General features: G+C 47.2%; 1 protein-coding gene across 3 annotated transcripts in view; it reads right to left on the bottom strand.

The window, feature by feature from the left end:
- Nucleotides 1-208: 208 nt before the first annotated feature.
- The window catches only part of TUFT1 (tuftelin 1), a 54753-nt gene continuing 37370 nt past the window's right edge, over nt 209-17591 (bottom strand). For all 3 annotated transcript variants that reach the window (NM_001435347.2, NM_001435343.2, XM_085020897.1), the window contains 7 exons: nt 12775-12888; nt 8027-8155; nt 7418-7512; nt 4761-4866; nt 3570-3653; nt 2570-2670; nt 209-1779 (listed from right to left, as the gene is read on the bottom strand). In NM_001435347.2, the coding sequence (NP_001422276.2) occupies nt 1716-1779; nt 2570-2670; nt 3570-3653; nt 4761-4866; nt 7418-7512; nt 8027-8155; nt 12775-12888 (693 nt within the window). In that variant the 3' untranslated portion in view covers nt 209-1715. The remainder of the gene's footprint in view (nt 1780-2569; nt 2671-3569; nt 3654-4760; nt 4867-7417; nt 7513-8026; nt 8156-12774; nt 12889-17591) is intronic.

A 17591-nucleotide genomic window follows, 5' to 3' on the forward strand; every position in this document is an offset into this window, starting at 1 on the left:
GTCCATCTACAAGAGGCAACTAAAATTATGTTCTTTCTTTCTCTTTGGTCACGCATGAAGCATGCAGAAGCTCCAAGGCCAGGGATCAGACCCAAGCCACAGCAGTGATGATGCCGGATCCTTAACCCACTGAGCCAGGGAATTCCTAAAACTATATTCTTTGATCCTTCCCGAAAAGTGAAAAGAAACCAGGCCAGGAGCTCAAAAAGACATGTTAACATAATTTATTAAAGTCACCCTATAAAGACTATGCCACCGGAGAGGATATCAGAACTGGATGAGCCCATGGAGATGATCTGGTCCTTTGGTCTCGTTTTACAAGCGGGAACGGCACGAAGAACACCAGACCGCCACAGCGGACAAGGCCAGCACGGGAGCCCAGTCCTGATGCACAGAAACCACAGACTTAAGGCTTCTGGTTTTGAGCCAAGCAGAACCTAAAGACTTAATTCATGTTTGGTTTTCATTTCTCTGTGTCCCATAGGACCACATTCTGATGCTTAGCTCCTTCTTGAGGCTGCAGGAAGAGCCCTAAAGGAAACACGATGAGTAGCAGGTGCATTCAGAGCCAGGATAACAGACCGGTTGTGCTGCAGAGGAGGATGGGGTAGGGGGTCAAGGGAAGAAGTCAGTCCCTTTCAAACAGCACATACTCAGAACCCTGATGCCTCAGGGCAAATATACTTGCCTCCCTGAGGTACAGAGCAGGTTTGCAGGAGGAAGGGAAAAGCAGCAGGTGGAAGAAAGAGAGAAAAAAGATTTATAACAATGTCATTCTCAAATGGACCAGTGGGAACAGTCTTTCCCTGTGTCGAGCAAGTCCAAACACCGCGAGAGAAGGCTGTAGAACTCTGGTATTAAATCAGTCGTGAGTTGTAAGCAAAAACACCAATAATTTAGCAAAATAAATACCGTGACAGTTTCGCTGAGATTGATGGAACCCAATGAAAACAGCTTTCAGGCTCTGAGTCAGAAGACCAAGGTGTATCTTGCACTGCAACTCAGGGGAAAACCCTAAGAGATTCTGGGAGTCTTCACAGCAGAAAGAAGTCCCACGTAACTGTCCATGGCCTTATGGAGTCTTTCTGCTAAGAGCTACTCCCTGAAGGCCATTCCCCTCCCCCAAAGACCAGGCCATCCAGTCAAAGTCAAGGTTCACTGACTCTGACCAAGCCATGACAAGTAGCCCCACTGTCTATCCGTCGGAGGCCGAGGTCAGCCTGGGCTGAGGGTGGAGCAAGTAGAAAAACAAACAGTTTGTTGCTAAGAACTGAGCTGTGTTTACGGAAGGAACTTGGCTCCCCCAGGACACTCTCCAGTCACTGCAGACATCTGTGCCTCCAGCTTCCAGGGCTGAGGCAGCTCTTGTCACCTTTCCGAACCCGCTGAGGGCCTGGCATCTGGGACAGCTGAACTCCAGTCTACAACAGAAGGGAGGCTCTGCTACAGAGAAGAATAATAACTACGGGAATAAGGATGCTGCCCTGGCTCCCACGGGCAGGATAGCAGCCTCCAGAAGGCTGCAGTGTCCGGAGGGGGCGCTCAGCCTCCAACTGCCCAGTGCCCAGAGGATGAGAGTTTGGAAATGTGAACCCTGACTGCAGCCAGGGAACAGTCAGGAAATCAAAGTTGGGGCCAGCAGCCTCCAGGGGTGGGGGCTCCTCCGCAGGCCTGAGGTGGCAGCAGCAGCAGCATCAGCATCCGTCTCCTTTAGCTCATGTTTCCACCACTCGGATGAGAGGCATGGGTTTAGGGCTGGGGGGCTTGGATATCCTAACGCTGAAAAGGAAGTGGGAAACGCTGAGTGCTGTGTCATTGCCCACCCTGCAGAGCCGCCCCTCCACTTGGCCTCTGGGTCCGACACTTCAGGGCTGGCTGACCATTGGTTCAGCGCTGTGAAACACTAACTGCCAAGAGCTTAGGAGAGTGGTGGCAGGGTGGGGAAAAGAGAGGGTGCAGTTGAACCACTGAGGCGTGGGTATGGCTGGGAGTCTTGATTTTATTTTTCAGTCTTGGACCTTTCTGTGAATCTCTCGGAAGCATAAGGTCCGCTCTCTAGAAATACGTCCTTAGGACACGCACAATTTTTTTTTTTTTTTTAATTTTATGACTGCCCCTGCGGCATATGTGACGTTTCTGGGCCAGAGACTGAATCTGAGATGCAGCTGAGACCTATGCCACAGCTGCAGTAACACTGGATCCTTTGTCCCACTGTGCTGGGCTAGGAGTCGAACCTTCAGCTCCACAGCAACCTGGGCTGCTGCATTTGGATTCTTAACCCACTGAGCCACAGTGGTAACTCCCACATTCACCATTTTGCATATACTCCAAGGGGTTCAGACTCTTCTAGCAGCTGCTTATGGGCCTCCTTGGAGTTGGGGTATTAGGATCGCCTCTAACCCAGTTAGAAAATGGTTCAGGTGGAGAACAGGCCACATTAGACTGAGAGAATAAACCTGGATTTAAAAGAGCTAGTCCTGGCCTTGGCACTAAAGGTTTCCTTCCCATGGCTCTGTCCCTCTTTCCTTCGCTTGCTACCTGGACCCCACTCCAGGCACAGCCAACTCACCTGCCCGGGTTCTCAGTCTTGGCCCGGTTCTGGGTGCTGAAGTTGCCATGACTGATTTGTTTTTCTATCAAGTGTTCCATTCGGTCATGCATCTCTAAATTCTGTAACACAAGTGATGAGGTTAGACTTGGCCTTTTCCTGGTGTGCCATTCGTCAGAGTTTACTAGCTCATTCTGGTCTCCAGCTGTGTGTGCGGCTGTCACCCCCATCCCTCCCGTGCCACCGGGATGCCCTCCCCTCCCCTTCACCACCCCAGACTGCTCTCTCCCTCCAGCACTTGCTCCAGCCTCCTTCCCTGAGGATGTTCGCTCAATAACTGATCATCTCCTGTATATCCGTCCCCTCTGTACACGTCCCGCATATAATTTCCTGTAGGCAGTTGAGATATGTACTTGTGTTTGTCAACAGGATTTCCTATAAAATATTCTTAGATATAGATTTTTTAATGTATTTTATCTCTAAATCCTGACTGCAAACTCCCTGGAGACAAACCACCCTGTCTCCCATCTCTTTTATCTTTCCCACCCACTGGGACCTTCACACAATGGCTGCAAAGCAATCTCAGGTAGTCAGTTAAGGGGCAGGAAGGGCTCTGGGATACAGGAGGAATCAGACCAAGAAGAACTCATTAGTTAATCCAGCCCATCGCTTCCCCCTACAGACTGCCTCCTCCTTCAAAGCCCAGCTCCATGGTCAGCTCCTCTGCTGAGCCCACATAGTCAGAATGAAGAGCCCGCCTCCCTGCTGCCATGGCATGGGGTTTGCACCATGAGGCTGTGTCCCTTCAGACTGAGGACAGGTCTTACCATTGTTAGCGAGTCCCTGAAAGGTCTCAGAAAACACGTACTCAGCAGAACCGAAGACCAACCAACAACCCCAGACACACGCTTCCAAGCAACAACTAGACAGGACCAAAGCCCTCTCCAGAATCTCTCTCTCCTTTATGTCCAGTCTTTTCTCCAACAGTCCACTCCCTTCCCAGGCTGCCCAGAACACACACCTCAGCTTCCAGGTAGGCAATTTTCTCCTTGAGTTCCTGGATGGCAGTGTCCTTTGACTGGATCACAGTTTTTGAATTCTGGAGCTGCAAAGATGTGGGAGAGACACCAAAGCTCGATTTGAAGTGACTGATTACATATGCATCGAACTTCACCCTGCTGCCATGGAGGAGCCAGCAGAGACAAAGGGCAGTTTGGCACCTTTCGTGTGACTTGCTCGGCTTTTCTATAAAAGCCGTGTTTCAGTGAATGTTAAACTCTCGATTATCCCAGGTATGGGAGCAAGGGGTGTGAGGGGAACACCACCCTGATAATCCAAAATAATGGATGGTTCAAAAACCATTCCATTTGGAGTTCCCGTCATGCCTCAGTGGTTAACGAATCCGACTAGGAACCACGAGGTTGCAGGTTCGATCCCTGGCCTTGCTCAGTGGGTTGAGGATCCAGTGTTGCTATGAGCTGTGGCATAGGCCGGCGGCTACAGCTCTGATTGGACCTCTAGCCTGGGAACCTCCGTATGCTGTGGGAGCAGCCTTAGAAAAGGCAAAAAAAGAAAAAAAAAAAAAAAAAAACACCATTCCATTTGACTTTGGGAGACACAAATTATGTACTCACTCAAGTATTTATTGAGTGTTTACCATAGCTGAGGCAGGCCCTGTTCCAGACAATAGGAAACAGCTGTAAACAAGAGAGAAAAATCCTAGCCCTCCCAGAGCTGACATGCAGCAACTATGCCTTCCCAATTAGGAGGTCTTATGTTCTCAAAACAGTTCTACAAAATGGCAAATTCTGAGTACATGACCCTAAAGCTCAGGCAGGGGAAAATCTGCCATGAGGTACAAAGGTTGATAATCTACATGCAGATAAGCGAGTTTATTGGGACTTAATTACTCATTTACCAGCACTCTTCAAAGAGAGACCAACCTTGTCCTTTTTTTCCCATGGGAAAGCACAGGCAAACGACCAAAAACAGGGGAAAGATGGGAGGAAAGCAAATCTCCATCATCCTAACCTAGTAATCAGTAGCCATAAATGTTTTATGGGGCCACTTATGAATATAAGCCAAGATACCCAGGGGAGCAAATAAATAAGGGTGTAGACTTAACAGGAAAACAGGGTTAGACTCAAGGCAGAAACTTCTGGGGTGGGGGATGGGGGTGACCCAGAGCAGGCTAAGACCTGACCCTGCTTACCTGCTCTATCATTTGTCGGACTTTCCGCTGCTGGCTCTTAAGCATGTCATCCAAGTGGTGGATCTTCTCCCGCAATCCAGCCACTTCTTTTTCCAGGTTAGCAGCCCTGGGGGTTAAGACCAGAAGGCTGAGGCCAGGGGAGAAGATGCTTTCTCCACCCAAGCACAGCAAGGCCTTTGCGCTCGGGGGGAGGAGGGGGTTCTGATCAGGTGTGATTCCCTCTGTCCGATTCCCCAGTGCTCTGCTGCTGCCCAGGGTAAGTGCTAGGCTGCCTTAGAAAAACACATTGGAAGCATCACGAGACATCATCTGGTCCAAATAAGGCGACTGGGGCTCAGAAAGGTAAGAAAGGGTAAGTCATTGCGGATAGTTTCATGATTAAAACTCAACCCAATAGGTAGATATTCCAAGGAAGCAGTTCTTAGGTTAACACGAGAAAGACTTTCTCAGTATGAGAGCTGCCCGAAAGTGGATTGGCCTCAGAGTTTCTGTCGTGGCTCAGTGCTTAGTGAACCTGACTAGCATCCATGAGGACATGGGTTCAATCCCCGGCCTTGCTCAGTGGGTTAAGGATCCAGCATTGCCGTGATCTGTGGTGTAGGTTGCAAACTCAGCTCGGATCCCCATTTGCTGTGGCTGTGGTGTAGGCCGGCGGCTACAGCTCCGATTAGACCCCTAGCCTGGGAACCTCCATATACCGCAGGTGCGGCATAAGAAGACGAAAAAGGAAGTGGACTGCCTCATGTAATGAGCTCCTCGTTCCTTGAAAGATTCAAGTAGGAGCTGGGATTAAGATATCCAGGACTATCAAGCCATTGGCAGGGATTTTACATCAAGAGGGAGATAAGCTCTGAGGACCCTTAAAGTCTCTTCACACAAGTCTGTTTCTATGTCTTCCGCTTTCCCAGACACTGTTGTTTCTTTTGCATCTTCTAAGCAAACTGGGCTCTCTCCAAAGGCCGGGTGGCTGGGGAGAGTGACTAGGAGTTGAGCTCTGAAGAACTGCTGGCACCCATTACTCTCTGGGTCTGCCTGAGGAAGCAGACAAATGCCTGCTGCTAGAAGGTGGGCAGTGCTTGGCATGGGGGACAATGCAATCTGAGCCCCCGATCTCATCCTTCCGAAGCTTCTAACATTCTTAAGTGTCTACCCTCAGCTTTTCAGGGCCCTATTTCTTAGTCTCCTTCTGTTTAGAAAATCAGCAATGGAGTGCCTGCTGTGGCACAGTGGGTTAAGGATCCGGTGTTGCTGCAGGTGTGGCTCAGATTTGATCCCTGGCCCGGGAACTTCCATATGCTGTGGGTGCGGTCAGAGGGGGAATAAAAAAAAAAAAAGAAAATCAGCATTTATGATGCATAGATGTCAGTTGCCATTCCCAAATCAGTTTTTTTTTTTTTTTTTAAGGGCCTCACTGGCAGCATGTGGAAGGTCCAGGCTTAGGGGTCGAATCGGAGCTGCAGCTGCTGGCCTACACCACAACAACAGCAATTCAGGATCTGAGCCTCATCAGCGGCTTACCAGCAGCTTGCAGCAACGCCTCAAGTGAGCAAGGACAGGGACTGAACCCACATCCTCACGGATACTAGTCAGGTTGGGTTCGTTACCACTGAGCCACAGTGGGAACTCCACCAAGTCAGTTTTAGATTATCTGGTTTTTCTGTTTCTCCTGCTCCTTCCACCCAGTCACCTGCCCGTGAGCACCTCCACCACTGAGGAGGGAGGGCTGAGCAATTTAAAGCGATTCTGCTATCAAGTCTGAAGGAAGGCTACAGATATCTGCATTTTCCGTGCCAGGCAGGCCTAGATCAAGCTTATCCCAAAGGAAAGAAAATGCCCCAAGGAGACGAGGGGTCCAAGACGGCAAGGATCATGTCTGCTCACCTAGGAATTCCTGAGAAAGCCCTGCAGGTAATGTCTGCGGAATTTAGAAAGGTCCGACTTACACAACGAAGACCTGACTGATATGCTCATGTTAAATTTGATTTATCATTTGAGATATAAGATATTAAGTGCCAACATAAAGAAGTTCTAAATTTGTGAAGGTCCAACAATGGTTCAATCTTTGCTCTGTAGGTTTCACTGGTCTGGGGCCTCTGATCCCCTCTGACCAGAGGGACTTTGCGAAACTCTCTAACTCTGGAGTAGGAAGGACCTCAGAGAGATCCCCTCTATGCCACTGCTGACAGGTGGGTCTCAGCCTCTGAGTCGGTTTGGAGGAAAGACGTTCAGTATCTCTCTACAAACTGCACGTTTGTATTTTCATGAGCATGACTTGCAAGGAAGTTATTTGATTTTACCCTTAGAGAGTTTACAGATGGCTTTTGTTCCGGGGGGAGTGAGCGGTGGTGTAATGACACCACTTCCACAGCCAGTGTAGCAATCAGAGAACAACGTGCGGCAGCGGCAGATGCTTTACCAGCTCCCGCCTGCCCCTGGCTCTAAAGCTGCGAAAGCCTTTTCTTCAGGTTATTTCTCCATGGAAAATGAGCTCCTTGGAGATGGCAGCTTCCCAAACAGTATCTCCCCGGGCAGGGCCCTACCCTGCGCAACACCTGGTGAGTCAGAGCTGGAAGATCTGACATCAGCACCAGCTTCCTCCCCAGGTCTGTGCCCTCCCCTCCCTGCACCCCAGCCTCACGGCGAACAAGGGCCCTTACTTTTCTTGTTCTGCTCGGCAGTCGCTGTTCTTGCCCCGCAGTTCCTCCAGGGCTGTCTCCCCTTCCCTGACCTTCGCCAGTAACGCCTGATGCTCCTGGATGAGCCAAAGGAAAGGAAATCTAGGACGAGGAGACGGCAACAGCTTCTGCGTTTGGGGTGAGGTGGGCACTAGGGCTGGGGCTCAGCCCCCGCTGGGCCTGGGACAGCCGCCAAAGAGCAGCAGGCCAAGCTGGTTTGATGGGGCGCCCTCCCCTGTGAGGGATAACCCTTCCCACCCTCAGCACATAGAAACTTCTCAGCCTCACCCAGCTGCCTGGAGGGAGAGTCTGGCCCTGCATCCAGGCCCACCTGCCAGCTAGAGCTACCAATCCCCGAGAAACCAGGCCGAGTGGCTCCTTGAGAACAGTCTTCAAAGGCCAAAGAGCAGCTCTGCAAGAACCCGCTGAAAATGAAGATGGGTTCAACTCGAAAGGATTCGCCAAAGGAAGCTGTGAAATGTGCTTTTCTGGAGCTGCTCAGAAAAGGAGCATTTCTGCAACCATCTCACTCAAACTCGGGGCACCCTCTGGCCCAGGAATCTGGGGACTGAAGAGCAAGGCTCTGATTACCGTCTCCATCCCCAGCAAGCGCTTCTGCAGCTCCTCGACTTCCGCCTCCTTCTGCTCCACTCGGTCCTCCGCTCGCTGAAGGGCCACGTGACTCTGCTCTGCTTCTCTCTGGTACCGGCTGAGTGTGGCCTATGACACAGGATGGGGACATGTTAAGGGTGTGGAGGGGCAGACGTGGATAAAATCCTTGGAAAAGAACCCAGGAATCTGAGCTCAGTGATGGGAGGAGGACAGCAACCGCGATGAGCACCATCTCCCATTCACTGCTCCAGGACAAGCGCATGGACTCCATTTCCTGGGCGAACTGGCGCATAGCTGCTAAGCGCTACTTTAGAGTGACATCTGGAACCCACAAGCACTGCTTTCCGGATGGCCAGCTTCTTCAGCATCCCCACCAGCCCTCCAGGGCCTCCAGTGCTGTGGCTTTCTTCCTAATGCAAAGACTCCAGGGCAGGATACCTCCCTGTCCTTCCTCTGTCTCCCACTCTTCCTCGCCCTCCCTGAAAGCCTGCTGCAGCTAGCATACAAAGGCTGAAATGGCACCCAGAAGGGCTACTGGCACCAGGAAGAACCTGTTCTTTGTCAAAGATGATAAGCCAGGTTGGAAAGGACAGAAGCACACTTTAGAGTGAAAAAAATAGAGAACGTGCCTCCTTTCCTCCCACGTGCATCTTGCCAACTCCTAATCATCCTTTGGGTCTCAGCTTAGACACGGCTTCTCCCAGGGAGCCTCTGAGCTCAGGAGAGGGGCCCTTCCTTTGTGTGTCCACAGAGGACACACAGTCCTTCCCGCTTGCAGCACTGAGCGGATTTCGCCGGGTCAGTTGTGTGCACCTGCTCCCCTCGGGAGACCATCAGCTTCACAGCGGCAAAGACCTTGGGTACCTTGACCTCTGCAGAGCTCGGGAGAGCACTGAGCACGGGCTCAACTGTTCTACAACATCGTGAATGGAACGGGTGTGCACCTAGTCCAACCCTCTCCTTTCACAACCAAAGGTCAACGGACCTCTTCAAGGTCACCCAGCCACCCAGTAACTTCATCGTCCATTTCCGTGCTTCCCACTTACTTCACAATGACTTCCTGATCGGTTACTGAAAAGGAACCCAGGTAACCTCTGCGAAGCCTAACCAGCCCTGGTCAAACACACCACCAGCAACCAGTTTGTCTAGCTCCTCCCAAAGTCAGAAGCAGGGAGGAGAAAGCAAAGCACAGGATGAGGTGTGATGGGGACGCATCCACGTGCACACAGCCCTCTCCAGAGCAAACTCACTGCAAATCCTCCCTGATGGCAGCAAACCCTGCCTCATGGCAGGTTGTCTCCATGGTCATTGACAACCTTGCCCTTCCTACCTCCAGTTCAGAAAAGGAGACCAGGAGTTCCTGTTGTGGCTCAGCGCTAATGAACTCGACTCGCATCCGTGAGGATGCAGGTTCCATCCCTGGCCTCAGTCAGTGGGCTAAGGATCTGGCATTGCTGTGAGCTGTGATGTAAGTTGCAGACTTGGCTTGGATCCCATGTGGCTGTGGCTGTGGTGTAGGCCGGCAGCTGTAGCTCCGATTCAACCCCTAGCCTGGGAACTGCCATATTCATGTGCCATGCATGCAGCCTAAAATGAAAAAAAAAAAAAAAAAAAAATCCATTAGCCTGGAACAGGCCAGCCCCAGGGGACATAAAAACAAGGCCTCTCATTTCTGTACAGAAACACTGCACCCAGGTTGATGTGTGCTCGAAGCACAGCTGTATCGGGCCACAGATGATCCTCACATCCTGCTGTAAATCACAAAGGGGAGGAAAAACACTCTCCCTGCCACATCTGTCCCAGCCAGCCCTGCCCTAAGGGAACCTCTTAATCACAAGAGGGTGTGGTGACCTACCCGATAGTGGGAGTGACTCATGGAGCACACGGCAGGTGGGTGCTACATGCCACAGGGTTGAACAACAGCCCCTTGTAAGAAGCCTGTGTGGTTAAGGCTGTCAGGAGCCTCCTAGCCTTGGGCTTTTACTTAGGACCCTTTGGCTCAAGCTTTGAAACCCAGGGCTAGCAGACCACTCTGTGGTCGCGTCTCTATGTAAACATGACGCGTCTCTATGTAAACATTTCTTTCTGAAATTCACAGTCTGGTCAGTGCTGCAGCCTCAACCTCCCCTTCCTCCTGTTCTGCTCCAAGAAGGTAAAGAACAGCTGGTCACTGAACTGATTCATCCTCAACCAAATTACCCAAATTGCGGAATCTGAAATAGATACAACAAACTACTTTACTGCACAGTTACTTTGTTCTGAGACCAAACTAATCTTAGTATTACCTTATGTCAAATTTATTTAGGATGGGACAACCCACTTGTTAATACAGGGTAGCTTTCATTTCCAAAAGTCTTTTGAGGAGTTCCCTTGTGGCTCAGCAGATTAAGGATCTGGCACTGTCACTGCAGTGGCTTGGGTTTGATCCTTGGTCCAGGAACTTCCGCATGCCATGGGTGTGGCCACAAAAAACCAAAAACCCTTTCAAGTAATAAATACATTTATATATATATATTACCTCATTCAGTCCACACATCAAACTCGTGAGGTATATTTCATGACCCCTTTTTATAAAAGTTGAGACTGAGGGTTAAGGAGGTTAAATTATTTGCTCAAATAAGACTTCAATTCCTCTTGAGGTAGCTGATCATTCTCACTGCCCTTTGTCCTGATCCTCAATACACCTCTCAAAAATTCTCTCTTGGAGTTCCCTTCATGGCTCAGCAGTTAACGAACCTGATTAGGATCCATAAGGATGCGGGTTCTATCCCTGGCCTTGCTCAGTGGGTTAAGGATCTGGCATTGCTGTGAACTGTGGTGTAGGTTGCAGACATAGCTCAGATCCTGAGTTGCTGTGGCTGTGGTATAGACCGGCAGCTGCAGCTCTGATTCGAGCCCTAGCCTGGGAACCTCCCTAAAAAGCAAAAAAAAAAAAAAAAAAATTCTCTCTCTTTTGCTCCAGGAAAGAAGAGTTCAGCCTGGGATTCCTTTCCACCAGCCCTGGGGATTGCCTGGGCAGGGCTGAATCCTATCATCACATATTTATGACCTAAAAAGTACTTTACTATGGGTGAACAAAAGCAGATAACAGATGGTTACTCTCACACAGAGCTGTTAGGAAAACTGCCCTGGGGTACCTATAAGAATACTCAAAGAGGAATTCCCATCGAGGTGCAGTGGTTAACGAATCCGACTAGGAACCATGAGGTTGCGGGTTCGATCCCTGCCCTTGCTCAGTGGGTTAATGATCCGGCGTTGCCGTGAGCTGTGGTGTAGGTCGCAGCTGTGGCTCGGATCCTGCGTTGCTGTGGCTCTGGCGTAGGCTGGCGGCTACAGCTCCGATTCGACCCCTAGCCTGGGAACCTCCATATGCCGCGAGAGCAGCCCAAGAAATGGCAAAAAGACAAAAAAAAAAGAAAAAGAATACTCAAAGAAGTTTCTGGAAAGCATGGAAGACCTCACACACTTTTCATAGTGGGAGGCTTTTTCTATAATACAGGCCTTTGTATTTTTTTAATCTTCTATAATAATCGAGTATTATTCGGATAACAATAATTGAGATATTCACGATCACAGAGCTGGGGGGCAGGGAATAAATTGGGAATTTGGAATTAACAGATACAGGGAACTACATTCAAAATCTTGTAATAACTTATAACAGAAAAAAATCTGAAAAAGAGTATATACATACATATAGAGAAAGATGGGTGTAATTCTTTTGCAGGGGGGAATGGTGAGAATATTTAAATTTTCTTAGCAAATTTCTTTACACAGTACAGTGTTAACAACTATGGATGTGTTAATTAACTAGACGGAAGGACTCCTTTCACAATGTATATGTACATCAAATCATCATGAAGTATAATTCTGTCAATTATGCCTCAATAAAACTTAAAAAAAGACTTGTAGAAAAGAATAAAATTAAATAAAAAATATCTTTACACAACTGAACCACTCTGCTTTACACCTGAAACACCATAAATCAACCATACTTTAATAAAAAAAAAAAATTACAGAGTTCAGTGTAGTAAAGCCAAGACTTAATCTAAAGTCCCCTGATTCTCGGAGTTCCCGATGTGGCTCAGTGGTCAACTAATCCAACTGGGAACCATGAGGTTTTGGGTTCAATCCCTGGCCTTGCTCAGTGGGTTAAGGGTCCGGCGTTGCCATGAGCTGTGGTGGAGATTGCAGACTCGGCTCGGATCCCAAGTTGCTGTGGCTCTGGTGTAGGCCAGCAGCTACGGCTCTGATTTGACCCCTAGCCTGGGAACCTCCATATGCCTCAGGAGTGGCCCTAGAAAAGGCCCTGATTCTACAGACACAGTTCTTCCTGTGACCACACCGATTCATCCATTCATCTGGTCCACACTTAAGAGGCACCCACCTGATGCCAGGTATTGTCCCAGACACCAAGGATGCAGTGGTGAACTTGATACCTTGCATGGTGCCTAGAGCACAGCAGTTCTCACCGTGGCCCTTACAGAGAGGACTTCTGAATTACCGGCTCTCCCATACCAGTGCCATCGCTCATCTCCAGCAGAGCAGAGACTCAAGAGCTGACCATCAAACTGTAGTTTGATGGCTAGCCTTGGAAAGCAAAAACTAGAAATATCCAGGAAAGGGCAAAGCAGATGGGAAGGGCCCCAGGCCTCCAGGAAAACTTCACTGGCACCTGCGAATAGTGGCCCAACCCTTAGGGCACCTTCTCCCCGAATCCCAAATCTCACCTCAAAATCTACACGCTCTGACTGGTGCTGGCGCTCAGCCTCCTGCAGTTGGACAAGCAAGTCCTGCACAGTCTTCCTCAAGCTCTCAACATCTTCATTTACAAAGGTGTCCACCTGCAGCCAGGGCAGCAAAAGGAAGGTGAAGCCACTGTGTTTGTAACTTGGCAAGAGAAGATCCACCTGCCACGCACACTCGTCTGGACCCTCTTGCCCAGACCACCCTCACAAAAGAATTCACATCACGCAAGGGGGGAGAGTTAGTCTTGGGCACCCAGGAATTCCAAGTTATTCATATGAAAACAGTCTCTCTTCATACCCTAAAGAACTCAACCAGCTTCTAATCGCCTGATTATTTTAGGACACATAATTTTTGTTGTGAGCCACACAGGAAGTCCTACATGGCCCTGATTTTTATATGTGTATTAACTGACCAATGGACAGGTATGGTTATGCCATCCTCATGTGTGTCCTACTGAGAGCAGGGACCATGTTCCCATACAGATGACAGTTCCCCAAGGGCAGAGACTGTGCCAAACCCATCATGCGGGGCACTTCCCAAAGGCACATCCTCTGTTGTTCTCTCCCCCTAACACAGAGATCAGCAGATAAAGGGTTACTGGCAGATGGGCAGCTTTAGGGCAAAAGCGTCCAATAAGTCCAGGTTCCTGATTTGATGTAGGAAACAGTGTCTCACTGAGCTTACTGTGAATCCCTCCCCCGGACACACCCAACCTGGGGGTGGTTAGGGCTGAGCCGGCATGTAGGGTCTCGCCCCCATCTCTGCCCCACTTCAGTTTACAACTCCCTTGACTTTTAGAGAAAAGTCTCTCCCTGCTGCGCAGCAGCACCTTCAAACCACAGCACAGGGCTCAGCTGAGAGAAGTGGACAGCGTCCCTGGTACTGTGTTATCACTGAGTCCTGTGGACCTTGTTTCTCTACCTGGGAAGCAGTGAGAAGACTCCTTACCACACCCTGCCTTACAGGCAGCCTCAAAACCAAGTCAGATAATATCCGGGAGGGCTTGCTGAAAGATAGTGCCAGTGCCAGGTATTATTATAACGTTGCCAACAGCACATCTGCCAAATGCAGTGATTCAGGGGAAGGGAAAAAGCCAAATGGCATATCTAAAGTGAGTGGCTAGAAGCACAGCATTAAGTTATCAGGTCAGCTCCCCTATCTATGTCTGTGCCTGTGCCGCTGGGCAGGTGAGAATGAGTGGAAAACCTCTTCCTGGAACACAACTGTTATGTGCTTATTTCAAATGGTGTTCTTGTAAGACTAACTGGTGACATGGAAAAATTTCATGATATAAAAGAATATAAAGAGGAGTTTCTGTTGTGACTCAATGGTTAATGAATCCGACTAGGAACCATGAGGTTGTGGGTTCGATCCCTGGCCTTGCTCAGTGGGTTAAGGATCTGGCGTTGCCGTGAGCTGTGGTGTAGGTCGCAGACGTGGCTCAGATCCAGCGTTGCTGTGGCTCTGGTGTAGGCCAGCAGCTACAGCTCCAATCTGACCCCTGGCCTGGGAACCTCCACATGCCATGGGTGCGGCCCTAGAAAATACAAAAAAAAAAAAAGGGAGTTATAAAATTGTACATGTCGGAGCTAGAGACAACAAACTAGATTTTAACATAGCAACAAAGACAGAGCTGAAAAGCATGGTGTTAGAGGAAAAAAAAAACAACAAAAACAAAACCCAGAAAAACAGCACAAGTCCATTATGAAAATTAACACCTATTTAATAAGTATATTTAAATCATATATTGAACATGTTAGAGTGAATACCTTTCTTTTGGTAGGGGAGACCAAAAAAAAAAAAAAAAAAAAAAGGTAAAAGCAGTGAGAGGTCTTTATGGGACCAATGATAATTATAAGCCCTGATTGGAAGGTCTGATTCAACTGCACTTGAGGCCAAATAAACCCAAACCAAAACAATACCCATCCAAGCAAGAGACAAATAGAGAAATGCCATTTACAGTCTAATCTCACTATTGTATATATACATTTCCATTAAAGGAAAAACAAAGGAAATTTCACCAAACTGGGTCTTTCTTTGGATAGATTACAATTGATATTTTTTTCTTCTTTCAACTCTTCTGGGTTTCTGAATTTCCCTAATTTTATACAATATGCATGTCCTATATAATCATGCATATAAAGAATATAATAACAAATGACATTTAAAAAAAAAGTACAGCCATCACTGTTTGCAGATGACATGATACTATACCTACAGAATCCTAAAGACTCTACCAGAAAACTGTTAGAGCTCATCAATGAATTTGGCAAAGTCGCAGGATACAAAATTAATACACAGAAATTGACAGCATTTATATATACTAACAATGAAAGATCAGAAAGAGAAATTAGGGAAGCAGTCCCGTTTATTATCACATCAAAGAGAATAAAATACTTAGGAGTAAACCTACCTAAAGAGACAAAAGACCTGTACTCTGAAAACTGTAAGGCACTGATGAAAGAAATCCAAGAAGACACAAACAAATGGAAAGACATATCATGCTCTTGGATTGGAAGAGTCAATATTATCAAAATGACTATACTACCTCAGGCAATATACAGATTCAATGCAATCCCTATCAAATTACCAAGGACATTTTTCACAAAACTCAAACAAAATATTTTAAAATTTGTTTGTTTGGAAGCACAAAAAGACCCAGAATAGCCAAAGATAGCCTGCAAAAGAAAAATGGAGCTGGAGGCATCAGGCTCCCTGGACTTCAGACTATACCACAAAGCAACAGTCATCAAAACCATGTGGTACTGGCACAAAGACAGACATAGACATCAGTGGAACAGGACAGAAAGCCCAGAATTCAACCCACACACTTGCAGTCAACTCATCTATGAAAAAGGAGGCAAGAATATACAATGGAGAAAAGACAGCTTGTTCAATAAGTGGTGCTGGAAAAACTGGACAGTCACATGGAAAAGAATGAAATTAGAACATTTCCTAACACCATACACAAAAATAAACTCAAGATGGATTAAAGACTAGATATAAGACCAGACACGAGAAAACTCTTAGAGGAAAACACAGGCCAAACACTCTCCAATATAAACGACAGCAACATCTTCTCAGATCCACCTCTTAGAATAATGACAGTAAAAACAAACATAAACAAATGGGACTGAATTAAACTTAGAAGTTTCTGCACAGCAAAGGAAACCCTAAACAAAACACAAAGACAACCCACAGAATGGGAGAAAATCTTTGCAAATGAATCCACTGACAAGGGATTAATTTCCAGAATTTATAAACACCTCCTGTAGCTCCATACCAAAAAAACAAACAACCCCATCCAAAAATGGGCAGAAGAGCTAAACAGACAATTCTCTAAAGAAGACACACAGATGGCCAAAAAACACATGCAAAGATGTTCAACATCACTCATTATTAGAGAAATGCAAATCAAAACCACTATGAGGTACTGCCTTACACCAGCCAGAATGGCCAGCATCTAAAAGTCTATAGACAATAAGTGCTGGAGAGAGTGTGGAGAAAAAGGAACCCTATTACACTGTTGGTGGGAATGTGAACTGGTGCAACACTGTGGAAAACAGTATGGAGATGCCTCAGAAAACTAAAAAGAGAACTACCATTTGATCCATCAATCCCACTCCTGGGCATCTATCCAGAGAAAACCATGACTTGAAAAGACCCATGTACTCCAATGTTCACTGCAGCACTATTTGCAATAGCCAAGATATGGAAACAACCTTACGTGTCCATTGACAGAGGAGTGGATCAAGAAGATGTGGTACATATACACAAGGAATATTACTCAGCCACTAAAAGGAAAGAAATAACGGCAATTACAGCAACATGGATGGACCTAGAAATTATCACGCTAAGTCGGACAATGAGACACCAACATCAAATGCTTTCATTGACATGTGGAATCTGAAAAAAGGACAAAATCAACTTCTTTGCGGAACAGATACTGACTCATAGACTTTGAAAAACTTATGCTCTCCAAAGGAGACAGTTCGGGGGATGAAGGAGATACGCTGGGGTTGTGGGATGAAATCCTGTAAAATTGGATTGTGATGATCATTTTACAACTATAAATGTAATAAATTCATTGAGTAATTAAAAAAAAAAAGTACAGCCATGCAGAGTTCCCATGTGGCGCAGTGGACTCATATCCCTGAGGATGTGGATGCGATCCCTGGCCTTGCTCAGTGGGTCCAGGATCCAGCGTTGCCATGAGCTGCAGAGTTGGTCACAAACACAGCCTGGATCTAGTGCTGCTGTGGCTGTGGTGTAGGCCAGCAGCTGTAGCTCGGATTTGACCCCTAGCCTGGGAACTTCCATGTGCTACGGGTGTGGCCCTAAAAAGCAAAAAAATTTTTTAAATTTAAAAAGCACACCCATGCTTATTTGTTAATTATACAACAATAAAGCTGAGGGAGGGAATGGAATTAAAAAAAAATACAGCCATGGAAAGAAATACTATGTCATTATTCAAAAGAATGAGGTAAATCTACAAGTACTAATGTGGAAAGAATGCTATAATATACTCTTCAGTTTAAAAAAATAAAAAAGCATCCTGCTATGTAGCCTTGAGAACTATGTCTAGATACTTACACTGCAACAGAACAATGGGAGGAAAAAGAATGTATACATGTATGTGTAACTTGGTCCCCATGCTGTTCGACGGGAAAAAATAAAAAATAAATAAAATAAAATAAAAAAGCAAGCAAGAAATAATGTATTTATCAGGCCGTACTTGTGAAAAGTATGTGTATATTATATACATACATTTATACATATATATGATGTATGTGTATAT

The sequence above is a fragment of the Sus scrofa genome, chromosome 4 (genome assembly GCF_054392235.1).
Source record: "Sus scrofa isolate SSC_HxYL_T2T_F1_AM1 chromosome 4, Sscrofa_HxYL_maternal_Yorkshire_Landrace_v2.0, whole genome shotgun sequence".
Classification (NCBI taxonomy): domain Eukaryota; kingdom Metazoa; phylum Chordata; class Mammalia; order Artiodactyla; family Suidae; genus Sus; species Sus scrofa.